The sequence below is a fragment of the Microplitis mediator genome, chromosome 9 (genome assembly GCF_029852145.1).
Source record: "Microplitis mediator isolate UGA2020A chromosome 9, iyMicMedi2.1, whole genome shotgun sequence".
NCBI lineage: Eukaryota > Metazoa > Arthropoda > Insecta > Hymenoptera > Braconidae > Microplitis > Microplitis mediator.
The window spans coordinates 14,796,022-14,816,920 of NC_079977.1; the positions used below are offsets into that span (position 1 = coordinate 14,796,022).

General features: G+C 34.8%; 1 protein-coding gene across 1 annotated transcript; it reads right to left on the reverse strand.

Moving 5' to 3' along the window:
* Positions 1 to 5,030: 5,030 nt before the first annotated feature.
* LOC130674188 (uncharacterized) lies at positions 5,031 to 6,830 on the reverse strand. The gene is made up of 3 exons (XM_057479458.1): positions 6,632 to 6,830; positions 5,134 to 6,571; positions 5,031 to 5,073 (listed from the first exon to the last, which is right to left on the reverse strand). The coding sequence occupies exons 1-3, from the start codon at positions 6,828 to 6,830 to the stop codon at positions 5,031 to 5,033; spliced, it is 1,680 nt and encodes a 559-aa protein (XP_057335441.1).
* Between the last annotated feature and the right edge of the window lie 14,069 nt (positions 6,831 to 20,899).

Here is a 20,899-nt window from a genome sequence, read left to right on the forward strand (position 1 = left end):
CAGTTTGCAACATATCAGGTAGCAACAGAACGCGCCAAATTTGACCTGGTGATACCGCTGCTTGAAACCCGCATCGCTGCTGAAGTACAAGACACCATCGTCAATCCTCCAGCAAACACGCCTTACAGCGATTTAAAAGCCGCCCTGATAAAATGCTTCACGAGATCCGAGGAAGCACGGATTTCTCAGCTCCTCGACAGAGAGAGACTTGGCGACGGAACTCCTTCGCAACATCTACGTCATCTGCGTACACTAGTTCCCGGCATTGATGACGCTATTATTAAAGCACGTTGGTTTTCGCACATGCCTAATGAGATTCAAGTATGTCTTGAAGCAATCAGCGACTCAACGCTTGATAAACTCGCCGAGTCAGCTGATCGTATGGTTGAGCGTATATCGCTCAAACCCCAAGTTGCCGCTGCTGCAGCAAATTCACCATCAACCGCCGAGCCCGGCGAAATTGCCGCGCTGCGCAGAGAAAATGCGCAATTGACGAATCGAGTAAAAAACTTGACAGTGAAACGTGGTCGATCGAGATCTCGCAGTCAATCACGATCACGTGTACCGAAGAAGTTTGACTTCTGTTGGTTCCATTACAAGCACGGTAAAAATGCCCGATCGTGCATTCCCGGCTGCAAATGGCAGGGAAACTTAAACGAGAATCAGTAGAGGCGGCTAATGATTCTCAATCGATTTCTCGCCGCCTGTTTATCCGAGACCGAACTACAGGAACGGAATATCTTGTCGATTCCGGCTCCGATTTGTCCGTCTTTCCGCGTGGCTGGCTGAAATCAATCAGTACACCAATAGGTTATCAATTGTATGCCGCAAACGGCTCGATAATTCAAACCTATGGTCTAAAATCTATAACATTGAACCTTGGACTTCGCCGTGACTTTTCATGGAATTTTATAATCGCTGACGTCACTAAACCGATCATAGGTGCAGACTTCCTAAGTCATTATGACTTACTAGTCGACCTAAAACGAAAATGCCTTCGTGATGGCATCACCGGTTTATTTACACCCGGAAATTCTCACACGACATCGGCAGAAACAAATATTAAAGCAGTCGATGGCAATTCTGCATACATGGAATTATTAAGAGAATTTTCCGATATTACACGACCTGACGCTACTCAGCGTCAAACTAAAAAACATTCAACTGTTTATCATATACGAACGTTACCTGGCCCGCCAGTTTCGTGCAAAGCAAGACGTCTGGCTCCAGATAAGTTGAAAATCGCACAAGCAGAGTTCCGTAAAATTATCGAGGAAGGTATTTGCAGACCATCCAACAGCGCCTGGGCTTCACCACTTCACTTAGCGCAGGAGAAGTCCGGAGAATGGAGGCCTTGCGGTGATTACCGTCCACTCAACGATCGAACCTTAATCGATAAATACTCGTTACGTTATCTTGACGACTTTGCCGCACTTTTGCACGGTAAAAGTATATTTTCAGTCGTCGATTTTGCAAAGGCATTTTTGCAAATACCCGTCGCCCCGGAGGACGTGCCGAAAACGGCGATCATCACACCGTTCGGGTTATTCGAGTTCAAATTTATGACGTTTGGGCTTAAAAACGCAGCTCAAACGTTTCAACGATTCATTGACGAGGTCACTCGTGACCTTGAATTCGTCTTTCCTTATGTTGACGATATTTTAATCGCATCCAACGACAAAAAGCAGCACATGGAGCATCTAAAAACATTATTCGAGCGTCTCCGTGAATACGGACTGGTAATTAACGTACCAAAATGCCCGTTTGGTCTACCGGAAGTAAAATTTCTCGGCCATCTCATCACCAAAGATGGAATCAAGCCATTACCGGAAAAAGTAGAGGCTATTGTCAATTTCGAGCCTCCTACCACCGTAAAAGCTCTTCGTCGATTTCTCGGCACAGTGAATTTCTACAGAAAGTTCATCAAGAACGCTGCAGAAATTCTAGCACCGTTAAATAAAATTTTGGAAGGACCCAAAGTCAAAGGCTCTCATCCAGTCAACTGGACATCTGAACTTCAAGAGTCTTTTAAGTCAGCTAAACGAGCCCTCGCGGATGCTACTCTGTTGGTACACCCTAAAATCGATGCTGACTGGGCAATATTCACCGATGCATCCGAAATCGGTATTGGAGCCGTTCTACAGCAAAAAGTGGATAACAACTGGCAACCACTGGCATTTTTCAGTCGAAAAGTGTCTCCGTCGGTTCAAAAATTGTCGACATACGACCGCGAGTTGAACGCTATCTACGAGGCTGTAAAATACTTTCGGCATATTTTCGAAGGCCGGCATGTTACAATTTACACCGATCACAAGCCGCTTCAGCACGCTTACAAACAGCGCACCAAAAGAGCATCGCCTTGGCAATTTCGGCGACTCGATTTTATCGGTCAATTTACCACCGATATTCGACACACATTGTCACGCGTCGAAGCAGTATCTATTGCTATAACATCGCAAGAACTTGCCGACGCTCAACAAACCGACAATGAACTCCAGCAGTTGTTACGTCAAACAACTGCTTTAAATTTAAAAACGATACAACTCGATAATGGACCTGCACTGTATTGTGACACTGCGTCAGGTACAGTGCGTCCATATGTTCCAGAGCCGCTGAGAAAGAAGGTGTTTAATTCACTGCACTCGCTAGCTCATCCCGGAATTAAAGGATCACTTGAACTTGTCTCTAAACGATACGTCTGGCCGTCGATTAATAAAGATTGCCGTGAATGGGCGAAATCTTGCATCGATTGCCAGAAGAATAAAATTCAGAGACACGTGTCATCGCCGATCGCCAGTTTTGAACCTCCAACTGAACGATTCGAGCACACACACATCGATCTAGTGTCTTTAAAAACATCAAGAGGCTTTAATCAGTGCTTAACGATCATCGATCGATTCACGAGATTTCCTGAGGCTGTCCCGTTATCCAATGGAACCGCAGAGGCGATAGCACATGCACTATCGCTGCACTGGATTTCACGCCACGGAGTACCAAAACGCATTACTTCGGACCAAGGTCCGCAATTCGAATCGTCGTTATTCCAATCGTTAATGAAAATGTACGGAATAAAACATTTACATACCACGCCGTATCACCCGCAAGCCAACGGTCTCGTCGAACGTTTACATCGTCAGCTGAAATCAGCACTTTTGTGTCACCAAGAGTCATGGTATGACGCATTACCAGCCGTTTTGCTCGGCTTACGCGCTGCTTGGAAAGACGACATACAGACGACACCGACTGAATTAGTATACGGTGAGCCAATTCGTTTACCTGACGAGTTACTCACTCCCAGTAACAAAACTACACCTCACGATATCATTAACACATTAAAACGTCATTTTAATTCATTGGCACCGGCCGAAATGTCGCGTCACGGCAAGCATTCTGTTTTCTGTTTCAGGAACCTTAGTACTTGCAGCCACGTACTGGTACGGAATGACCAGATTGGACCATCTTTCTCGCCGCCGTACGAGGGTCAATATCGTGTAATAACCCGACACGATAAATACTTCATCGTTGATTTTCGTGGACGGCAAATCGCCATTTCTGTGGACAGATTAAAGCCGGTCTACGAGGCAAATTCAGTCGACACGACGACGATGATAACAAACTCCCAGCCGATTAACACAGCAACCGAGACCGTAAAACGCCGAGTCCGGTTTAATATTTAAAAATTTACACGATTTAATTTTTTTTTATGTAAAAGTTTTTTTTTTTTCTACAAAGTAATAATTCACCACTTTATTATACTCATTCATTTAATTATTTATTTATTCATGTCATTTGTAAATATTCCATTACTTTAATGTATCGTGTATTAAAATTAAAATTTAAAAAAAAAAAAAAAAAAAAAAAAAATCAAACGGAGTTCTGTAGCGTTGCTACTAGGTGACGCGATCGATAAAATTCGACAGTTTCCGTCGAACATCGATTATTTCATTTTATCCATCTCTACCACATTGGTGGGGACAATTAGTAATAGACCGTGGGATTGTACACACGCATCCAGGCTACTTACTTTACTGTATACTTACAATCACTGTGTTATTTCCGTTTATTTAAATAAAACATTTGTTTATATTAATTAGTTGGTTTTAATAATTTATATTATCACCTCAACCACTAAATATATATATATATATATATATATAGGGGAGGGGGGGGGGCAAAACGGGGTAGAGTGGGCAAAACGGGGTACCCCCAAAATTTCATAAAAAAAAAAATTTTTTTTTTTCGTCAGATTAATATGAACCCGATATATTTGCGCATTTTAAGCGCTAAGCATTACATCTGGGGCAAAATGGACCAGCCGAAAATGATAAAAAAATGATTCTTTCAAATTTTTATCGTCAAATTAAATTAAATTTAATATATTTCCGAACTTTTAGTTCTATTCATAACACCTAGGGCAAAATGGACCAGAGGAAAATCCTGAAAATATGATTTTTTCATATTTTTATCGTTAAATTAAAAAAAATTGAATATATTAATTCATTTTTTGGCTGATTTTCTGTAGCTGGGGCAAATTTGGCCACTAAAATAATATTTCATTTCTTTTTTAGAAATGTTTTATTGAAAATTAAAAGTAACTTAAATCTTTGATTTTGCAATTAATTATAATTATAAGTAATTAGCAAATTAAAAATTAATGATCTTAACGTAGGCAATAAACATTATTCACAATAATCACAGAAAAATTCAGTTTCATCGTCCATGGTACCAGCACACGAGTCGTGAGCCCATTGATTACAATTTTGACATTGTATCCATGATTCGGTCGATTCACTGTATTTGTATTGAGAATATAAACAGGAGACATCGTCGTTGTCTTTATTTGTTTTCCGTGGTCGACCTCTACTTTTACCGATAGACTGCTTTGATGATTTCGTTGCTCCTTGCAATAATTCATTCCGGTACTCTAGACTCGTCAGCACGGCAGTTTTACCGCGAGATCGCTTTTTAGGGAGAGCCATTTTTTCGGCTTCAGCAGATACGGTTTGTGGCTTTTTGACGCGATTACAAGTTCAGTTGATGAACGCTTTCTCCGTTGTATGAATCTCGTAGCAACTAAAAAGTGAAATATAAATTATAAATCCACGCAAAAAACAAATATTTTTTCTCAGTGACAATCTACTTGGCGTAGATTGAACTTCTTTTATCTCTTCATTATCTGAACTTGAATCCGGCACATATGGTCGAAAAAATCCTGTACGACGAGAGCTTGAAGTTAACGTAGACTTAGAATAATCAGCTACTGGCTCAGGAGTCATTAAATTATCTCGTTCTGTAGAGTTAATGGTGTTTCTTAGGAAACTCGTTGAAGATGATAAAGGTGTTTTTTCCGTGTCAGATTCTACTGATATTTTACTTAAGCTTTTAGTGACATTATCAAGTGATTGACTCTCTAAAAATTCATCAAATTGCTGGGAATCATTGATAGCTGGTTCAGCTTGCTGAGTTGGTTCATCTTGCTGAGTCGGTTCATCTTGCTGAGTTGGTTCATCTTGCTGAGTTGGTTCATCTAGTTGACTGCTTTCACTCGTTTGCAAGCTTACAAATACATTATCATCAAAAACATTACGATTCATTGGCCAAATTCCGGTTTTTTTAAAACCATTGGTTATTGTTTCGGCTTTAGCTGCTTGCTTCAGAGCTTCACAACAGAGACTTGGAACTTCTTCAGCTGTGACAACTCGCCCAGGATGTTCTCGAAGCCATTTTCTGATTTCAGTGCTGTAGTAATTAGAAAGTGGTTTCATCACGGCGATATCCAGTGGTTGAAGTCGGTGGGTTGAATGAGGAGGAAGGCAAAGAATGATGACGTGGTTTTTTCGGGCGTGATCTATTACTTTTAAATTTTTAGTATGAGTAGTGTGACCATCGAGAATGGGAAGGACTGGGCGGTCTCTTGTTGGTTTAACTTGGTTAACGAACCATTTAAACCATTCCAGAAAAATATCTGTTTGCATCCAACCGGATGGATGACATACGGCCCAACTACCAGGCAGTGTTCCATTCATAATGCCACTTTTCATCCTTTGACGTGGTAGGACAAACATTGGGGGTAAATAATTACCATCTGCAGAAATACAAATTTCAGCAGTCACCGTTTTTCCACGATCAGCAGAAGTTAAAATGCCCACTTGTTTTTTTCCCTTTGTAGCAACAATTTTCGCTTGATGTTTTGGGACATTTGAAAAACCTGTTTCATCGACATTGAAAATTCGTTCGGGTGTTAGATGATAGGTATTCATGATATTTTCCAATAAGTCGAAGAATAAATTCACAACAACTTTATTGAAACATTCAGCTCGCATTGCTGAAGTTGATTCGGGTTTTCGAAGTGACAATAATGAATTGCGGGTCAAAAAGTTTTGAACCCAATCTTTTCCAGCTCGGCCATTTTTAAAAGGATGCGAAATATTATTTGTTTCAGCTAATTGAACAACGAGTAATTTCAACTCAGCAGTGCTTAAGCCGACGAGGTTGGACTCAAGTTGACTTAAATATTCAACTAGTTCTGACTCTTGACTTTCGCTAAATACAGGTTTAAATCTACCAAGCTCTGAAAAAAAAAACATTAAATTAGGTTAATGTTAAAGGAATAAATTACACTGATGAGAACCTTTTAAAACAGATAATTTCATATCAGGATTCTGCCTATAAACTGCAACACGTCGTTCTAAAGTCGTTTGAGGAACTCCAAAAAGTTGAGCTGCTGCTTTATAACCCATTTCTTTCTTATAAACAGCTCTAATGGCATTAGCCATGGAAATTTCATCCCAGCTTAGTCGATCAGATGTACGTTTATAATTATGAACCATAATTTTTCAATTGTTTGCAATAATAATTAGCACTTTAAATAATTTGTTCCACAATATCAACAAGTTGAAGTGTCAACAAAAAATCGGACAGCTGGGTTGGAGGCTTGAAATTTGAATTTATAGGTAACCTACGCCACTGTATTCGCGAATTGTACAGACAGCGCGGTCAGCGTTGGAGACGAACAATAGAACTGAAAATTGGCGCAAAATTTAAATTTCGGAAAAATGATAATAATGAAAACAGACTTTAATTTAATTTCTACTTGTTAAAAACAATTTTATTATTTTTTTGTTAAACATTTTCAAAAATCAAAAATGTCAGCCCAAAAATGTTACTGACTTTTGTTTTACGATAAAAACTATAAAAAAAACAATTTTTTTTTGCCTTTGCATCCACCAATGATGCGAAATGTAACTTTTTTTTTATGTAAATTACTTATAAAAAATTTAATTTATTGAAATTTGACCAACTTTCAAAAATTTTTTTTTTCACCTTTTTTTAAGGGTACCCCATTTTGCCCGCCAAATATAAAAATTTTATTTTACAACGGCAGCTGAAAATTTTGTCTATTCACCTCGAATGTCATTAAAAATTAAAAGATTCAGCGTATTTTAGTCCTCGTAAACTAAGTATTTCCTTAGGTACCCCCTTTTGCCCCCCCCCCCCTCCCCTATATATATACATACATATATACATTTTTTAACGAATGGTATTTTTGAACGCTACTCAACTAATTATGATAGTTTATGACGAAATCCCTTTGTTTAGACTCGCGGTTGGTTTACCATAAGCGATTGTTGTTACGTGCAAGACTTGCAATAAGTTTTGCACCAAAAAATATATTCAAGATTTAAGTGAAATAGTATTTTTATTTATGCGACTGTGCGCTGTGATATTTCCAAGAGTAACTGAACTTACAATAGTTTACAATATTTTAAGATAACTTGACTCAGGGCGGGGGTCATTACAATATTTAGTAATGGGAATCGGGGAATAGGAAGTAGGAAATGTTGTCAACGAATGGCAAGTAGGTCAGGTGACCAGAAGGCGGAGTAATTAGCAAGGGACAGTTTTTAAGAAGGTGTAGGCGGCGAGAGAGGCCAGGTGCAAGGTTTGACGTCATTGGGTCCAACGGCATACCTGAGGATAATTGAGGTAACGGCATGTCTGGACCCTGACAGCAATGTTTACCAAACTTATAAGTACGTCTACTGAATTTTATAATAATATGCAGACTACAACAAAGGAAATAAACCCAGAATATTGCTAAAAGATTACAAAAAATATGTCTAAATGTACACTTTATGACTATAAGAGGATGAGCGGGAATACCCATCTGTTTTGCTATAAATATTTGAATATTTTCTAAAATACAATACTTTAATGACTGGGAAAATCCAGTTATTTGGCGACAACTCAATATAATTTTTAAGCCTAAGACTGCAATAAACAAATAAGCAGCTTAAAACTTAAGTAAAAATGAAATTTAAGTGTACATTTAAACCATGCATTTTAAACAAATAAATTTAAAATCTAAAGTCTAGACAAAATAATTATTTTAAAATATGATAAAAAATATTTAAATTAAAAATATAAAATTATAATTGCGCGACTGAACACCCTTGAAAAATCGACTATGAGGACAAATACAATAGTGAGATATTTAAAAAAATCTACCTGAAAGTAAATAGAACAATCGTTATAAAGGTTAAAATTCACAAAACAATTATTAAAAAAAAAACTATCCAATGGATTTTCATGAAACCAACGGTGATCGAAAGAGAAAAAAAAAGTAGAGGATACGTCTCTTTGGATTTTTCCGAAAAGTCAAGTTTAAGGGCTAAACAACCCTCAAGCCCATCTACATTAACCAACAAGAAAACATCAATATTTTTATAAGCTTGGGTGTTCATTTGTCGAGAATTATTTTTTTATACATTTTAGCAGTGATGGCATTATAATAATATCATTTTTTAATATTTTATTTTTAATTCCAGACTTGATTGTTTGCAACAGGATGCCAAGTATTGTAAGTAGTAACATATCTTAATTTTAAGGTACATTCATTTTTTTTTGCAATGGACCGAATAGCTTCTTATTGACACTTTTGAGTATATTTAAGTATATATAAAACAGTTGAGTATATTTTCGAAATAAATGAGTCTGTAACGTAAAAACCATCATTATATAAATAAACACATTTTTTTTAAAACAGGTCAGTTACTGCGATGGACTTGATTCTTTACGATTGAGTGTTATAATCTTGTAATTTTTTCAAGTGAATAATTTAACATTATGCGACAACTTCTATTTTGTGTATTAAGAAAAATGAAAGTCAATCCTACAAATGTTATAAGACCACTCTTAACAACATTTCAACCCATAATTATTCCGAAATCACCTGTAAATAATGAAGAAATACATATAAAGGAAAGTTTTCAAAATGGTTTACGCAATGCTATAAATTAATACTCTGGTCGGAATGATCGCAGAAAATTCTTTACATTTTCAAGAATAATTCAAAGACTGGACAATAGAAGTTGTGGAAGACAAAGTGTGTGCAAATGCACTAGTAAATCGAGAAACACCTTCCGACGGATGCACTAGTGATATTCTTGCTAATTTCTTTCTATAAGTCCCTTCTTGATTCAAAGGATAAGCTCATCGTCGTAACTGATGCACAGACTGCATTTTTTTTAATTTTTGTCTGACACTCTCTATACTTGAATTTTTTCTCCCGCTACGACAATAGTTAACGGCTCTTAATGTATATTCATAAGATAAATCTTCATCATTACGCGGGTGTTTACAGCTAGTATATTGTATATGGTTAAGACATTTTTTGATAAAATAATTGTATTATTTTATGGCAAATGATTTGTTTACGCATCTTATTAAGATTGAAAAATTAAAATACTTATGTACAGTTATTGTTATCTCAGTAAAAACATTTATATTCATGCAAGTACTTTTTGATATGTTTATTTTCTGTGTTGAATAATTATAGAAATCAACTAATAATGATATTAATTTTGAAGTCAATAATATTTAAAGCTGATTACTTCAGTTATTATTACAACTTTTGTTACAATAGGTTACTTCAAGCTTAATACATTAGGCTGACATCACTAATTAAAATTTAAAATCGTAAATATGTACAACTTTTTTTTATTATTTTTTAGTTTCGATCGTCGATTTTAAAATAAATTCAATACTGATACATTTTTGTTTCGAATATGTTTATTTCTTATTTTCATCACGATCCCATGTTTCAATAGTGTAGCTGCGTCTTTTATAATATCTATAAAAGGTACGGATAAACGTAGCTAACGTTGCTGCTATAGAAAGAGTGATAGGCACGATGGAAACATACATAGACATGTGAGGGTGCATTCGCTTAATTACACTGAAGGTCTCAAGGGATACTGACGACCTACAGTATAACGAACCTTCCCTATTTTACCTCCTTTCGCAGCGAAATATCTCAGCTTTAAACAGAATTTTCTCTGCGTTTATTTAAGAGTTATTTAGATACATTTAGATAATCCATATTCATACTTATGAGTACATTGACTAGATTTTGTTTTTTATTTGTGAAATCTTAAATTTTTCCGAAATATTGATCTTCACATTTCGGTACTAAAGTCACCAAATATTTGACATCAACAATAAACATTTATTAAATCGTACAATAATGTCTCAAAAGAATGCAATGGTTATTAGTGGGTTGCAATCTAGATAAAAAATATAAAAATCAAGCGTTCGAGCCCACAAGAAAGATTTTTTTCTTAATTATCCTATCATATCTATATCGTAAACTGGCTGAAAAGGTAGACTCTTTGTTAAACTGTTATCTCCGATACCAGCCACAGATAACATAACATATCTACTAATTGTGATAATTATTACTATTATAATATCAAAATTTTTTACTCCTACTATTACCTGTGAGACCTTAGTAGGATGCGTGGCATAGATGCAAGTCAGCCATAATAGACTATTCTATTAATTATTCTTATTTCTTCTAGGGATTTTCGATAGTCTTAATGAATATCGATCCTTTTGACACGAACGGTATCCCAGGAGCCTCTAGTCAATTTTGTTCCAGCAATTATATATAGTTCTTCATAAAATCTTAAGGCATATGGATTTTTTTTTACAGGAAATCATTTTCTGAGGTTGAAATGTACTGCCAAACTCAACGACCTCAAAAATGATGTTGAGGTATCGTACTTACATTCAATATTTTTTCAAACGACCAGGCGGTGAATCATCATCTATTCGACGACTAAACGAACTTACCTAAGTGAAGTTCTATCGTAATTGTATGAAGCGCCTCCTCTGAACAGATCACCGAACGTAGCATCCTGACTTCAGCTCAAAATGCCACAATATTTGAAGTAAGAAACTTAAAATATACAAGTTGCTTACTTAACTCTAGTACTGCATTAAGTTGTCACGATCTTTATTATTAAAAGATCTACCGATACGTCTGTAAGGGACTAAAATTATATTTAGTAAGGGTTATTATAGAGTGGGACTGATCTTTTTGGAGGAGGCGCTTCATAAAATTACCATAGAACTTCACTTAGGTAAGTTCGTTTAATCGTCAAACTGTATTCCGCGCCTTCTTCTCAAGATCACCAAACGTAGATGTTTAAAGACGAGTATCGGGAGAAATAGAAAACAAATTCTTTTTAAGGAAAAGAAATTAATATTTTATTAACGGAAATACGAAGATATGACAAACATAAATAATATACACTAATGCAAAAAATTAAAGGAGCAGAAAAATTTTATAAATTTTTTAGTGATTTTTGGAAGGCTGTAACTTGGTGAAAAATGATTGTATCGAGATTTTAAAAAAAGCATTTTACAGCTTGAAATCTCTAGTTTTGGCGCATTTTTTTCAAAATTTTTTAAAAGCTCCGGTTATTGCGCAAACATGAGAAATACCGCGAGACAAAAAATTTCTAAATTTTTTTTTTTTTTTCCGAAGAGCCTACGGACCGCAAAAAAATTCTTTCAACCAAACGAATGCATAGTTTGTTTAGCAAATTTATTCAGCTTCAATTTGTTTTTTTTTTAACCTCGTAGGACGATTTGTCGCAGAGATATCAGCCTTCAAACAGAAAATGATCCTTTTGGCTTTGAAGATCGATATTTCAGATACCAATGATCGCACAGAAAGTTGAAGGGCGGCGGTGAAAACTTGAATAAATTCCCTACAAGACCCCGTCATCATTATTTGAAAAAAAAAATTTTTTTTATTTTTAACATCCATTAGAAGTAAGTACAAAAAAATGACTTTTTTTGGTTTCTTAGTAAATCAACCGCTACTCTGCAAATATCGATAAAAAAAATAATGTTGCCAGGGACTTTTTTAGCTTAACGTACCCCCAAGACCCCTGTAAATTTTTAAAATGATCTATTGAACCGTTTTTTGGGAATCATCAATCAAAATTTAGCTAAACAATTAAAGGAGCAAGTTTTGTTCCTTTAATTGTGTAATCATAATCAAAATGAAAAAAATTCTCTTTTTCGACTTTTCTCAAATTTTTGCGTTGATGACTCAGCTAATGCAAGGAAGTGACAAAAAATATAAAAAATTTCCAAAAAATGTCAAAAAAATCGAAGAAAAAAAAAATTTAAACTTTTTTTTTGTGTTCTAAATTTTTTTTTATCATTCATGCGGTATAAGTGCTATCTTGGCGCACGCTCTTTTGTTCGCCAAATAGCTGTTTGCCCATTCAACTGTTTCCACGACATTTGTGTGCGTTATACGATTATCTGCGTGCGACAAGTAAATTTGAGTGCGACAAGTAAACTTGTCACACTCAAATTTACTTGCCGTATGCAGAATATCGTATAACCCACAAAAATGTCGCGGTAACAGTTGAATGAGCAAAAAGCTACTTGGGGATCAAAACAGCGAGCACTAAAATAGTACTCATATCGCAATAATAATAAAAAAATGTATGTTCAATTCGTGCGGTGTTGCCGATTACCCACTCGAGCAAATGAGCGCACTCACTTCGTTCGTGCGCTCAACTTTGCTCTCGTGGGCAATCGACAACTTACCGCACTAGTTGTACAATATACTATTTTCTCACCAAGTTACGGCCTTCCAAAAATCACTAAAAAATTTATAAATTTTTTCTGCTCCTTTATTTTTTTGCATTAGTGTAGTTAAGTAGTTTTTTTACTTAAAATAGTCTAAGCGAAAAGAGTACGGTCTTCAATAATTTTGCAGTTATGAAATTTGGCAAAAAGATTTGAAACGTGCGTCTAGCTTACAGTTTTTCGAATGAAATTAATGGAAACCCCATTCTTGTTAACAATAAACGTTGAGGAATATCTCGTGCTGTATGCAGAAAATTTGGAAGTATCTGAACCACTCAATTAGAGTACTTCTTTAATCCATCTACTCAGTGATTGTTCAGAAACTGCTTTATGAGATTTTTTCTCAGACATAAATAATGTTGTTTCATTTCCTCTGATAGTTTTAGTGCGATTGACATATTCTAAAAGTGCTAAAGCTACGCAGATGAAAGTATCTTTATTGAAGAAAGTAAGGACTAAATTTAGTTGAACCCTATTGAGTACTGAAATTTTTAAAGTTTTAGGAATTTTAACATCTATATGATCATTCAAATTTTCAATATTAGACACATTAATTGCAGTCAAAGTTTGCATTCTTTGACGAGTTGGGAGCGCCAACAGTGTCGCAACTTTAAGGGTTAAATTTATTAGGGAAATTTCGTTATTTGGAATCCATTTTGAAATAATCAGGATGATTTTTGGGTCCCAAGTACAATCATATTTAGGGCAAGGTGGTCGAGTTTTAGCAACACCTTTGCAAAACCGTTTAACATCCGAATTTTCACTTAACTCTGAACCCTAAATTAAGGCAACAGCTGATCTGAGTGAATTTATAGAACCACGAAATGCACCTTTATTAACTTTACTTGTCAGAAACCTGAAAATATCTGGAATATTAGCGGTAAAAATTGGTGTTTCTGTGAAATGACAAAAATTCCACCATTTTTTGAGAGCTGTGTTGTATTACCGTAAACTTGAATCAGATAAAGTAGCTAAACTTATATTACTAGTATTAGAAAAAAGTCTTTTTGACGCTCATGCTTGCTTGATAAGAGCCCTCCAACCAGGGAAAGTCGGGAGTGAAGAGGATGAGGCTGTCTATCAAAAGAAAAAAGAAGATTTAAGCTTGGCTTGACAATTATTGGTAGCATTTCAAACAATAACATACACCGAGGGAACCATGATTGTGATGGCCAATAAGGAACTATTGATAAACCTCTTGCATTATCGTTTTCAATTTTCTTTAGTACTTTTGGGATTAATGAAAAAGGAGGAAAAGCATAAAAGACAAATTTGCTTCAGTCTAAGGTAAAAGCATCAATTGCAAAAGAACCTAAGTCTTTTTTCCACGAAATATAATTATGACATTTAGCATTAATGCAACAAGCAAACAAATCAACTTCTGGGTAACCAAACTTATTACATAACCGATTAAAATCACAATAAGAGAAACTGTACTCGGTTTCTGGTTCTACAAAAAAAAATTTTTTGTACACCGGGCGCCACCTATCTACCGGCATGTTTTTCGACCCGCTGAATATGAATTTAAAGTCAGTTTAGGCCGTCCAGCCTTCACTTTCGAGTAAATTGCAAAAAACCCCCAAAAATAGCGAAAATTCGATGTTTTGGTAAGAAAAAAATTTTTGAGATCTAAGGCAAGCATAACTTTTATGTATTTTGATCCGTTAAATACTAATTTCGATCGTACTTTAATCATAAACCGTTTTAAATCTAAAAAAATTGTAAAAAATCATCAAAAATTGCAAAAATCGAAGAAAATTGGAATTATCTCAGTATAAAAAATTTTATGGACCCGGATTGACGAAGATTGTCATGTCATTTAATCTGCTTGATCTGATTCTGCAATAAATTTGGCCCATTGTCCCCTCAAACATTCATAAAATTGCAAAAAATCGATAAAATAGCAGAAAATTGCTGCTGAAAAAATGGAAAAAAATCTTTTAAACATAATTAAATAACAATAAATAACTAACAAATTTTTATTTTTTAGTCTTGATGCCAGTGATTCAGCTTCATCCTTAGGCAAATTTAAATGTCGTATGAGATCATTTAGTTCTTCTCGACTAAATGTTTCAGGGTCTTTCGTTTTCCCATTTGGCATGAAATTGTCATCTTCGGGATTTTCATCTTCAGAAATTTCTTCTTCCTCTTCTTCCGTCGTTGGCACTTCTTCTTTTTCTACTTACATCTCTTCAAGAGCTTCGGTTTCATCAACAATAACTGTTTTCTGTGGCTTAACAGCTGATAAAACATTGGCGTACTGTATTTTACTTCCATTCGACGAAGTAAATCCGGCAATTTCAGTCACACAGAAGTAACAGTTATGCAAACTAGTTGGTGAAGTCCAGATCATGGGAATTGTAAATTTCAAGTTTTCTCTGTTTTTGGTTTTTTCCCATCGTGTCAACATAATATTACATCGACCACAAACAAACTGTGGAACCCAGGCAAAATCCAAATTTGTAATTTGAATGCTTCAGCATTCTTCATAATTTCGTTTTAATCTATCTAAAAACGTTCTGCGGTTTTTTACCGGCTCAAACTCCCCACACACGTAACAAAATAGATCAGGACTCTTATTGCATAGATGGAAATTTCTTCTTGTAATAGTATACTCTCCAGTAGCCAAGTTTCCCACTACTGAAGAGCTGCAGTCGCTGGATGACGACGCCTGCGGGCCTGCTTTCTCACATTGACCAGACGCCGATACTGGGTTTCCATATCCCTCCATCGCAAAGTACTCATCACTTGTACCTGCTATGACGGCACACACACCGTTAACCCAGGGACTCTGCCAGATGGTTCTGTTGCCCACCGTCACCCCGAGGAGGTGCCCTGGTTGCAAGTACAAGCGATCATGCAATGAAATGAAGTCTGCACATCGAAGAAGTTGAAATCCCAACAGGATGGCAAATTTTTACTAAATAAAGGAAAAGGTGGAAAAAGAGGTATCCACGTCGTAGATCATTTGAGAATGAAACAGTACAATACCCTCGAAAAACTGTTAAAAATCGAATTTGTGTACATTTTTGGATCTTAATCTTGTATTTTAGAAATTTTAAGATCTTTTGAAGAACGTTTAAGAGACTTAGCGGTCTTTAAAGTCTCAGCAAGATCTTTTCCAAATTACCACTCATCAGCGGTAGTAGCATTTAATGTTTCTTTCAAAGATGTATTGAGATTGGAAGAAATAATTAAGCGTCTTGTTACCGTTTCATCCCGTTGAAAGTCTACCAGAATACGTCCCATATCACTCAAATTAGAGATTAAAGTGAGTGAATCTAAAGTAGCAACTTTGAGAAGACTAGACAGCATAGAACCTAATGTGGATGAACAGACAGAAACTTTGCGTTGTTTATCAACTATTTTGTTATCTCTTGAAATAATTGATTCTAAAACTGAAGCTTTAATCTCAGCATTTAATTTTGGAGGCTCAAACATAACGCAGTTTTCCGGAGTAAGATGTTTTTGAAAGAGATTTTTTCACTCATCTACTGATAAACCTTTCTTGATAATATCTTCCCAACAAACAATAATGTCATTATGAATGGCAGGAGCACGTTGGTTATCTAAATCAAGACGTTCTCTTATAGCCTCCAAAATTTCTGAAACAAGAATTGACTCACTTGATTCATCTGGACTCACAACAGATTTTTCTGTTGTTGAATTATCAGCAGGCTGATTGGTTGGCTGAGGAATAGAAGATGGTAGAACATCAGCCGAGACATTTGGTGGAATGACAGCATCACCAGCTATTGGACCACTAAATGAGGTAGACTGAGGATCAGTTGATTGTGCGTAATCGCTAAAGCAACTAAAGAACTATTATTCGAAAGAATACTTAATGAATTGCCTACAGAAGGAATTGAACTGAAATCTTTTGATAGTTGAGACGACAAAGTCGAATGAATATCATTAATAAGAATCCTTTGAAACCTAGTTCTTGATGAAGACCTGGAACGGCGATTTTGATGTGAAGAATCATCATGATTACGATTTTAATGATGGTGGGAACGGTGATGCGAGCACCGGTGTGAACAATGATGGGAGCGGTGGTGGAAACGGACAGTTGAGTTTGATCTGTTTCTTTTGGATTGAATAAAAGAAAAAATTTTGGAAAAAAAAAATTTTTTTAAAAAAAAAAATTTCTTTTTAATTATTTATTTTTTTTAATTTTTTCGACAATGAATCTTTTTGATCAAGGCAGTGAAGGTTATCGGTAGAAAAAAACATTCTCAAATCGAAAAAATGATCACAAAAACCGAGAAACTACCAATTATGGTGATTTTTGACAAAATCGATAAATTTAAAGCTTCGGGGCACTAAGAAAAGAAAATCGCAGCGATTTGAAATTTTCAGGGTTTTTTCAGGACACTTGAAGGTTGGAAAAAAAAACGAAGATATCCTTTGTTCATCCGTTATATCCAAAGTTATAGCAAGATTTCCGAATATCCTCAAATTTGCAAATTTTGACCTTTTTTTTACTAAACAATATCGTTTTAAAAAAAATTTTTTCATCAAAAGCCACTAATTTTGCCTTATAGAGAATGTTTTCCAGTTTTTAAAACCCTGCTTTTATTCTCTGTACGACCAATATGTCCGGAGTTATTGATTATCAAAGCCAAAATGGACTTTTTTTGCTTTGATTAATGATAACTCGGCGCCAAATTGTCGTAGAGAGTTTTTCAGGCCGCCAAATAAACGGGCATAAAATTTCCTAGAAGAATCATAAGGTCGGATTATTCAAAAAAATTTATTGACGCCCATAAAGTTATTGAAAGACCAGCAAAAATTTTGAAAATTTTTTTTTTGTCGGTTTTCTTATGATTACTTCGGAACCGTGCATGATAAAAAAATTTGGGGTCCAGATCTTTGAACTAAAAACTTGAGGCTACAATTTACTTTTTCTATTTTTCTTCTGCGACCATTTTCCATCGAGTTACAGCATGTTGAAAATCACCTAAAAATTTCGGATTTTTTTTCTATTCCTTAATTTTTGTGACCAGTATATAGGAAAATTGTAGACTAAAAACGAAACATATCCAAGGTCAGATGAGTGGTCAGAATTTGTTGATGTAGAAAGAAAACACCATAAATTTCCTTCTTTGTTACTTATGAAGAAATAATAAACTAGCTAATAAATCGAGTCATCAATTGAGCTATGATAAGCTCCCCAATGCTTACAACCTAGACAGTACCACCTTCAAATAATGCCACGCGATGTTCTTCCGTTTTTCTTTATAAAGTCAAGTGTCACCACCCCGATAAACTTTACATCTATGCATCGTTGTCTTTACATTAAATTATCAAATCACTTAGTCTCTCCGCATTCCCTTTTAGTATTGACTAGCCCAAATCACATCAAAATTCATTTAAAATTTTGAATAAACTATAAAGCAAACTGATAATTGTTAACAAAAACAAAGTAATGAATTCCATGATTGACACCCTTGACAGTAAATAAAATCATAAATAACGCTTAATACGCAACAGTAACTATTGCACGATAACCCAAGAAGCTTATTAGTAAAATGAATATTAACAACTTGAGGCGCAATATCCCAACGTATTTATAAAGAAATGCAATAAGATAACAATTAACTCACTACATACCATCGGACAACCATAATATATTAAGGCAGAACCTATAACAATAATAATAATTTTTTAACATCCCACGGAGGATAATAGTCAACTAACTATAATAACAAGAGTAGTTATGATTTATCAGTAGATAATGAAAAGTAGAATTCAAGACTAGATAAAAACTCATATATTAAGTAACTAACCATCTGAAATCAACGAAGGAACCTAACTATTTCACTCTCTTATCCGTCTTTGCCTAACACATACGTGAGCAAATAACTTCTATTTTCAATAAGTCGACAAATAAATAAAATAATGATCAACCAAGGTTACTATAATAATTCACTGGTGCCCTTTTACCGATAAAATTAAAAACAATTGCAACTTATTGAATATTTAAAATCAAAAACAGGCATAACTTCTAAACTACTAACGATAGGGGTAATTAACGATAACCCATCGATAGATGATGAAAAATTGATTATTAATTGCTAAACACTCAATAATAATTTGTAATCAACCATTTAAAAAGAGCCTATTTAATAGCATGAGATTGCATCTCTTTCTTCCACTAATAGAATTTACTATTGCCTGTCTTGCCGCGTTCTCAAGGTTTCTTCTTGTGACGTACCGCGTAATGTATCTCATCATTTTTCTCTCATACACATACGACTATATCGATAAATTCTACTTCGAATAACTCGATAAATAATCAAAATAATAACAACCAAAAATATCATAATAGTCCGATTGTACGCCTTATTTAATCGAACCGATAAGAATTCCAGATAATTTAATAATTATCCGGTAGTAATTGAAACCAGGTTTAAGATTTAACCTCCTAACAATAGGGGTTATTAACCATAACCCATCGATAGATAATTACAAATGAATTATTTATTGTTAAAAACCCAACTCTTAATCCTAACAGATAATTTAAAATTAACCATTAAGAATGAGACCATTTAATAGCATGGGATTGCATCTCTTTCTTCCACTAATAGAATTAACTATTGTTTGTCTTGCTGCGTTCTCGGAGTTTCTTCTTGTGACGTTTCGCGTAACGTATTCTGTCATTCCTCTCTCTAACACATACAACTATATCGATAAATTCTACTTTGAATAACTTGATAGATAATTAAAATAATGACAAACTAAGAATAAGTAATAATCCGATAGTCTACCTTATCTAATCGAATCGGCAATAATTTCCGATTATTTAATAATTATCCCCTAATAGTTAAAAATAGGTAAAACATTTAAACCACTGGCGGTAAAAAGAAATAACTACAATCAATCGAAAGATAATAACGAAAGGATTAATAATCAATTAACACCCATACCTTAAACCTAGTTAATAAGCCGTAATTAACAATCTAAAATAAGGCTCATCTAATAACATTGAGTCGGATCTAGAAATTTCTTCTAAGACGTGCCTCATGACTCATCACAATCATCTGTATCTCTCTAACACATACGTAAGCGGGTAACTTCCATCATCAATGACTCAATAAACAAATAAAATATCGATTAACCAAAATTATCACAATAATTATCTGATGCACCTTTATCTATAAACCTAATAATAGTTGCAATTTATTAAATATTTATAACTTGAAATAGGTATTACATTTAAACCAATAACGATAAAAGGAAATAACTATAATCAATCGAAAGATAATAACAAAATGATTGATAATCAATAAGCACCTATACCATAAATCTGATTAATAACCCGTTATTAACAGATGAAAATAATCCCAATCTAATAACATGGGATCGGATCTTCTTCTTCCACCCATAGGAACTACCATCATCTTTTTTTGAGTCTTTGTCATTGTTCTAGAACTTTCTACCCGGGATCATCATGTACGCTTTTTCTTACACCACACCCCGCAAGTAACTCAGCTATTCAACTTTGCTTAGTGACATCATCTTCTTTTTCGGTCTAATTGCTAGAACTTTCGTTTACTATCCTATTTTTCGGTAGCGAGCAAAATCAAATCTTGGTCACGCAAGTTACCCCTCGCCTGTAGTGGTGCTTATAAAAACCGCCGCAAATCGGTCCTCTATGCCCATTAATTATCAAGCTCTTGATTACGTATAATCTTATTATATTTAATATTAAATTTTAATTTTTTTGTTCGGGTCGTTAATAATTAAATTTAGAATTTATACAATTTAAATAGGATTATTTTAAATAAAAATAATTTCGATTTTCAATTCTTTTATTCAATATTCTTATATTTACATTTAAATAAGTTTCGTCGTATTATAAAGTATACTCAGACAGATTATCAACTACCCAGTATAAGTAAACTCCTTTGCTCATTTACATCATTAATTCTCAACATTCAAG

Coding starts and splice junctions, on each gene's coding strand:
- LOC130674188 (XM_057479458.1), bottom strand. CDS start 6,830: ATGGTTCATAATTATAAACGTACATCTGATCGACTAAGCTGGGATGAA. Junction 6,572..6,631: donor GAAATTATCTGTTTTAAAAG/GTTCTCATCAGT, acceptor TTTTTTTTTCAG/AGCTTGGTAGATTTAAACCT. Junction 5,074..5,133: donor CAATCTACGCCAAGTAGATT/GTCACTGAGAAA, acceptor TTCACTTTTTAG/TTGCTACGAGATTCATACAA.